The sequence below is a fragment of the Gymnogyps californianus genome, chromosome 14, assembly GCF_018139145.2.
Source record: "Gymnogyps californianus isolate 813 chromosome 14, ASM1813914v2, whole genome shotgun sequence".
In the NCBI taxonomy this organism is placed as follows: Eukaryota; Metazoa; Chordata; class Aves; order Accipitriformes; family Cathartidae; genus Gymnogyps; species Gymnogyps californianus.
The window spans coordinates 18,768,578-18,776,465 of NC_059484.1; the positions used below are offsets into that span (position 1 = coordinate 18,768,578).

Genomic DNA, 7,888 nt, shown 5'->3' on the forward strand with positions numbered 1-7,888 from the left:
CAAACCACGTGCAACCAGCTTGTAGTAACATGGCAAATGCTGAAAATTAATTTACGTTCCTGTATGCCGTGCACGTCCTGTGTTCACTCAGTGTCCCTGTAAGCCTTTGGGCTCCTTGCACTTGGTTTTCTCATGCTCGAGGCCTCTGAGTTTTGCAATTTTTTCTGTTGTGATCAGCTTCAAGGCTTCTCTCAGGGCATGGAACGCCTCACTTGGGGCGAGAACAGGAAAGCATTTTTCCATAAATCTATCTAATTCTGCAAAAAGCGTTCCATGAGTCCTACAGCACAAAGCCCTGTCACACACGCGGACGCTGGTGAACAGTTTCCCAGGGCAGTGGCTTTGTGGGGAGGGTCCAACCCCTAACATCAACCTCCCTCTGAAGGAAAGAGAAGGAAAAAACCCTCTTCTCTGTCAGGGGCCTGGACACGCTTTCAGCTCGCTGGGCCCTGCCTGCTCAGGCCGCTCTCTCGGGCCTTGGCAGCTCCAACGCTGCGACAGCCTCGGCCACCCGCCCCTCAGCCCCTGCGCGGCGCCCTCCCGCCTTCCCGCCCAGGCGCATGCGCAGCCGCTTCGCCTGCGGCGCGGAAGGTTTCCGCCCTCCCGCGCAGGCGCTGTGCCCGCCCCCCGCCCGCGCGGCGCCGGGGGGGGGCGGTGCCATCGCCACGTCGGTGGAGGGTGCCCGGGAAGATGGCGGCCGCCGGCGAGAGGGGCGTCCCGGCGGGCCGCGCTCTCTGCCTCCTGCTGCTCTGCGGCTGGGCCCTGGCGGCCCCCGGCCAGGACGCCTCCGGTGAGCACGGCAGGGGACGGGACGGGCCCCGGTGGCCGGCTCGCTGGGTGGGCTGTGGGCACTGCGCGGCCGCCCCGCCGGTCTTTCGCCGGACTCGTCTCAAGCGCTTTTGGGCCTAAAGGTCTCTGCGGCCGCCGGCGGGGCCCGCCTGCCGCCTCGCCGCCGGTAGGCCGCCCTGCCTGCGTCGGCTGTGCGCGGGGCGCCGGTGGGGCGCGCTTGAGGGCGGCCGGGCGCGGCCCCGGCCCCGGGAACCGGCCTCGGCCGGGTTTTCTCTTCGCTGTCTGCGGGAGCTGGTCGCAGGCAGCGGCGGGAGCGAGCGCTGTGGGAGAACGGGCCCGTGTAAAGTGCTGCTCCCTCGGCGGGTGTGCGTGAGATGGTCTCGCCAGGTGTTCGCCTTGCTGCATTGCTATGAAGATCAGTTCAGCTGATTACTTCACTCGTCAGACTTAATGTTTCGTTCTAATTATTCTAGTTAGGTGCCTGTTTTTAGCCTCCTCCCTTAGAAAATAAGCTTATGTTATTCTGCAAGTTGACTGCTAGTTAAATCTGTTTTCTTCCGCTTCCCTTCAACCTACAGACCAACTGTAACCAAGTGCTAATAATACGTATTTCAGGTGCAGTGAGTTCCTCATTGTTTTAGATGAGCATTGGTTGGGCAGTGAAGAGAAAGGGAATCATTGAAGGAAATGAAGGGAGCTGTTTTGAGCTGGCAGTTCCTTTCTTGCTTGTCAGTCAGTATATCCAAACCAGCTCTATTTGTGTTGCCCCTCAGCTGGTCTAATGAGTAGGCAGTAATGAAGGAAGAGGTTCAGGATGTAGGACAGGAACTTGTAGGAAAACAAGAGTTTTTAACTTAAAAAATCATGTAACAACTTGCTTTCTAAAAAGTAAGTTTTCCTGGAAGTGAATTTTGACCCTGTCAGATGTTTTTATGTACAGTGTTTACTAAGAGGACTGTGTTGCTAGTTCTGTCACCATGATTGAACATTAATACCTTTTTCTGAAGCTGAGGCATCTCTGGAGTTCAGGCACTATTTCTAACATCATCTGATAGTGTTGTGTAACTGTAAACAGTGCAACCACCGTTTATAATGCCAAATAGTTTTCGGTAGATATCATAAATCAATTGTGGTGTAGTTGCTAAACTTGCTACTCCTATTAAAACAAAAAATAACTTATTTTAGGAATAATAGGAAATTATTCTTTCTCACTCTGAAGCTGCAGCATTAGCTGGTGGGAGTCCCTTGCATTTAAGCATATATCCTTCTAAAACTTCGATGTTAAAATGAGTTTAAGAATAATTTGAAGTCTAAGGATACATGCAATGTAGTTCTATAGGAAAAATATGCTTGTTTGTATTTCAAACAGTTTAGCTGTTACTCTCTAATACTTTTTGTGTATTTGGTGAGGGTAGCAGTAAGGTTTACCTACCTCACTCATAACATGCCAACTAGCTATAAATATGAAAGTGTCTTGCGGCTGCCTTTCCTCATATTTATCTCCACATATGCAATTAGCTGGCTTGACTCCTGAGGGGAGGTAAGAATTCCCTAAACTTGTCCTGTACAAGAACTGAACAAGTTAATGTTGATATGATAATTCAGACTAGTAGTTTCTTCAACAACAACAAGTGTATTAAATGGAAAGTAGTTGACTTTGAACTTTAGCAGAGAGGCACCGTAATGTCTGGTTCATATGGGATTAGTTCAGTCTTCTCTGTTTTATAGTTGGTTAAAGAGTAATTCATACTGGAAAAGTGTACCATGTAAACAAGAAGTCTGTTGTCACTGATCCTCTGTAAATATACATGTTTCATGAATAACATGATTCAGTGTCCCCTGTATAATATTTTACTTATGAGTAATTTGACACAAGCAGTTGGTTGAATGCTTCGCGTCTAGAATCTGTAACTTTCCAGTGAACCAGGGAGCTCCTTGGGAGTGCTTAATGAAAGTATTGTTACTTTTTTAAAATAAAAAATTAAAAAATAGTTTGGCATGCCAAAATACAAGGCAAGTATAGTTCCACTATTTAAATTATGATGTGTACTGAAAGTCTAAAATGTGTTCTTCATTTTTAAGGTGCCTCCTGGTTTGTATCTGGAAGTGATGTGCTGTAAACATGAATAGTTTGCTCTTTGCTGGTTTTTTTTTTTTAGGATTAAAAAACCATTGGCTATTTATAAACTCCCTCTGCATCTTTTTTAACCTTCCTTTGGATAGAGAAGAGGGATGATGGGCCCTGCATGTGGTTTTAATGCTCACCTTGTTTTTTATGTAGTTCTGCAAAGCCATCTTAGCGTTGGAGACATTATGAATTTGCCTAAGGGTGCATTGTTATGTAGCACTGTTGCTGACTTCATTATAATAATTTGCTGCTAACAAAAGGCTTTCCTACAGGAACATATGCAGTGAGATTGTCCTTTCTTCAGCTTTGTTTTTTAAGCTGTAGTTCAGTAGTTTCATTCGAGTTAACGTAAAGTTGGAAATCTTTTTCTGTGTCTACAAATTCAATAAAAATAAGTGCCTGGGAAGAGATGCTAGGACCTTGTGTCCTGACTGAAGGAGACATCGCAGCTTGTTCTCGTTTTTTTTGTTGGTAAAATATGCAATGGTGAAAGAGTAAGAACTTTTTAACTGCAGGAAGAGCTTTACTGAGAACTTCTTCCTCTGTAGACCTCAGCAAATTCTGTGGGAGAAAGAGTTTGATGGTGGAGAAAATACTAATCACATATGATTCTACAAGACATCATAAATCCACAGAGGGAGGGAGGACATGTCTCTGAAGTTCTAAGTCTGGAAAATATGCATGCTAAATTTTTCAGGGACACTTTAGCATACTAATCTAGAAAGCATGTGCTTCCAAGCTTTAATTCCTGTCCCACTCAAGACTTCTCTTTTGAAGTTGCCGAAGTGCAGGAGTGTATATTTCTGCGTATGAGTTCTAAAAAGTTTACAGTGTGAAATATGCCCTGTTCGTCGTAGGATTTCTTGTCTATAAAGTAAATGCCTTGCAATAATTTTCATTTATAGCTGAAGTGTCACAAGAGAAGTTAGTGCTTTGTGCTTAATATTGACTGTTTCTCACCCTTTTCTCAGATTCTGTGAAAGTGGAGACGCTTCAGAAAAATACTTCTTCTAAAAGTGAGAATGAAACGCTAAGTAGATCCCAAAATTTGACAGACAGCTTGCAGAGTATAACCCCAACAAAAAAAGAGGCAAGCCCAACAAAAAAAGAGGCGTTCCCAACAACAGCTAAAATCAATTCGGTGACTGCAGTAAAACCATCTACAGCAAAAGGTGATTCTCTGCCATATGTTCTCTCTCGTGCGGTGACTGCTAGTCCAGTATCTCAAATGGATGTTGATGCTTCCGAAGATACTAGAATTGAGGAAGAGGATCTTCTAACAGATTTGAAAGACACACTAAATAGTTCACCACCCATCATAAAAGAAACTATGGAGTCAGATGGAGGAGATGACTATGGTCCTTATGAAATGACATCGAATTCCAGATACAACCCAGACCTTCTAGAGATGCCAGAAGATGATGACTCTGACACCATTAGTAATTACAACGAGGAGATCAAGGCCCTTGATGAGAAGATAAAAGATGTTTCTGTCACAGGGTTGGAAGAAGAAGAAGACAGCCACTTCTTTTTTCATCTGGTTGTAGTTGCCTTCTTAGTAGCTGTTGTTTATGTCACCTATCACAATAAGAGGAAGGTAGGTATGCTGTGAAAGGTTAGGAGAAACAGCTTTAGTATTTAAAATGAAGTTGTGTTGCCTTGTACGCTTTTTTAATAAGAGGAACTTAGCTTTTTGGAGAATGAAATCTTTGACCACTTAGTCTTGTTGTGATACTAATATGCAGATCATTACTATCATTTTTATCTGCACAATGAAAATGAACGCAGCTAAAAAAACCCCAAAAACGTCTGCTTTACAGTGCAATGGCATATCTGGAATGTGCGTTGCCAAGTCTTTATAGGGGAAAATGTTGAAGACTGTGTTACATTTGAAAGTTTAACTTTGAGGGAAGTTCAAATAAGTGATAAAAAATGCCTTGTCTTTGCTACATAAGTGAAATAATGCTTGTAGTGTCATTTGGGTAATTGAAAAGCTATCTGTTGATACTACTTTTTAGCACTTAGAAATAATTTTGGGAACAGAAAATACACTAGTACTTTAAGTACATAGATAGTGGCATGTATTTGTGTGAGACAACAGTCAAATTGGTTTAGGTTCTCCTTTTTCTTTCCCTGTGCCCACTTACACCGTCCCATTTCCCCTTTTGCCAGTGTAGTTGCCCTGTCTAGTAAAGTGAATTCTTAGATGATATTGGTAAGAAACAAGGCTAAATAGGGTGAAGATAATAGACATTTAAAAATCTGATTACTTAAGTGCTTTGATTTATCATATGGCCTCCTTAAGTGCTCTGCTGATATTGCTGAAGAGGGCACTGAGCTGTAATGCAGAAACGGTTTATCAAATTATACCATTGCTGCTTCTGTTGCCTTTGTTCCAGCACCAGTAATACAATTATTTTTAACAAGGGTGAAATGCCAGACTAGGTAAGATGAATAAACTAACAAATGTCACCATCTGGGGATGGTTTAATAGCCTGTATATGCAGTGCTTCTGAAGCTACACACATATCTTTACTAAATGAGTTAGGGGTTGAATGCTGTGTTTTTGCCAAACTGCAGCTGAGGTTGCCAGCAAGTGACTTGACGGCAAGGACAGTGTGGAAGTGGCTGACTACTAGTGCTGTGTTTTATCGCAGCAGTAATGCCGTTGCCAGGATCAAGGGGTAGAACTGTGATACCAATCGAACTGTTAAGCTGTCTATCAAAACCAACTTGTTTCTCCATAGCATTATGTAAGTTGGCTGCTTTTTCTTTCAGATCTTCTTACTGGTCCAGAGCCGAAGATGGAGGGATGGCCTATGCTCTAGGACAGTAGAATATCATCGTTTAGATCAGAATGTTAATGAAGCAATGCCTTCCCTGAAAATAACTAATGACTACGTATTTTGAAAGCACTGTGATTTGAGTTTGTTGAACTTATCACTCTTTGCCTGCCTAGTCATGTAATGATATTCAGGTATTCTAAATATGCTGCTTGTACTGAAATGAGATGTACTCTCTTTGACCTGGATGTTTTTGAGATTAAATCTCATGGAAGATCAAGGGCATGATACATCTGTTTGCTACTTTGGTCAGGTTTTATATCAACTATAAAGATACAGAGTTTAATAATTAGTGCTCTTTCCATTCATTAAGCATCATCCCTTCTGTCTGGAGCAGTCTTAATAGTGGTAATACAAAAAATAAGCATAAAATATTGTAGGTCTAATAAATTAATAACTTTGGCATCACTACATCAAATTAATGATCTCTTTGCTGATCACTTATATGGCTCATAAATCCCACTATATCGCAAACTTAAAATATAATTACTTTTTTCTATGCGTAAATCCTGATGCTGCAAATCTTTCATCTTGGTTTTTTTGGTTCTGTTTTCTTTTTGCATAATTTGATCCTATTTTAGGCAGAATAGCTAGCATGGCAATTTCGTAATTTCTGTATGTGTTCATGCAGTAAATAATTTAAAAATAATTATGTATAACCCATTTTATTCCAGAAGTTATATACCATATATTTCTTTAAAATGTTCAAGATCTTTGTGAAGGTGTGCAGCTTCTTGACTGTCCAGGTTTTTTCTCTAATGGTATTTATGACTTGCCTTATCTTTGTAATTAATGAATGGAAAATAAGCCTTGTTGAATCATCTTACTAAAATACAGATAGTTGACAGGCTTTCAATACATCAAAGCTTTCTGTTGAATTTTAAGACAGTTGGGAAACAGTTCTGTGGTTTGCTATATTATAAATGGGAGAGGCCTGAAAATGTAAGAATAATTTATTTTGTTGTTACTCTGACCCAGGTAACAGGCAGATGAAAGTAATGGTGTGTGGGGCTGCCAGTCTGTGGACAGCGCACTCTCATTTTTGACAAACATTTACGCATTAGTGTAAATCAAGTTACTGGTACAGTAGGTTGTTTTTTTTTTACCTTGTCTTTTGTACTTCCATTATTTATGTTTTCATGAGTTGTAAAATATAAAATCTTAGTTTTCTGTACATTCTGTTTATGATTTAGTTTTCAAACTGATAAATATGTAAATAACGGTGGATCAGACCCCCATAATTAATGACTTGGTATTCAAGTAGTTATGTAACATTTTGAAAAAAATCAACTTTACAGCTGCTGGCATGAGGAGTCTGAAGGCATGATACTATCTTACGAATGAAGTGCTAAAAGTTCTAAATCCTACTGTTAAATGCATTCTTTTCATAACCACAAGAAGTAAAGCACAAACAAAATATCCCAGAACTCTTTTCTTGCAGTAATTTTTATTGTATTTGGACTTGTATCACTTAATATTTTGAATAAGGTTTTTAAAATAAATGACAATAATAAGCCTGTGGTTTTTATCTTAACTGTTTCACTGCTTTTATACAGTACCTTACGATAAAGAGCTTGCTTATGCTTGGGATTGGACAACCAGTTCAAAACCATCTTTTCTGTTACTGATTAAATTCGCTCTGTGTAGGGGGTGTATGGAGTTTTGTTTTATGCATCTGTTAAATGGTATGTAGGGCAGATAGCAAGGCTTAAATGAAATCTTTTAAGCTGTAGGAATTAATAAGTTCTTTAGCAAGTAATTTTTTATCTAAGTTGTATAATTAGTAATTCTCGTGGAAGATACTTGAAACTCTTGCCTGAACGTACCCACATTAAAGCATAACATTGCTGTGGTCGGGATCCAAAGGGAAAGGTTACTTTGCAAAGCTTCTTTAGGATGTTTTAAGTGCTGGAATTGGAGAGAAGGAGGCTAATGTTTTTGCACCTGAGAAGTTCAGTAGCTTTCTCCTTAAATAGCATTCATAAAGTGTAGTGGGTTTGACAGTAGAGAATAGCATGTTCACACTTTGCAGAACGCTTGTGTTTCCTTTCAGCTTGGTACCACGGGTCTTACGCAGAACACTGTGTGAGATACTGAAGTGCCTGACTGCACAGAAGTACAGTGATAC

At 41.0% G+C, this 7,888-nt stretch overlaps 1 protein-coding gene across 1 annotated transcript; it reads left to right on the forward strand.

Moving 5' to 3' along the window:
- Window positions 1-690: 690 nt before the first annotated feature.
- On the forward strand, window positions 691-7,279 carry C14H5orf15 (chromosome 14 C5orf15 homolog). The gene is made up of 3 exons (XM_050905554.1): window positions 691-790; window positions 3,889-4,514; window positions 5,696-7,279. The coding sequence occupies exons 1-3, from the start codon at window positions 691-693 to the stop codon at window positions 5,825-5,827; spliced, it is 858 nt and encodes a 285-aa protein (XP_050761511.1). The 3' UTR covers window positions 5,828-7,279.
- The last annotated feature ends 609 nt before the right edge of the window (window positions 7,280-7,888 follow it).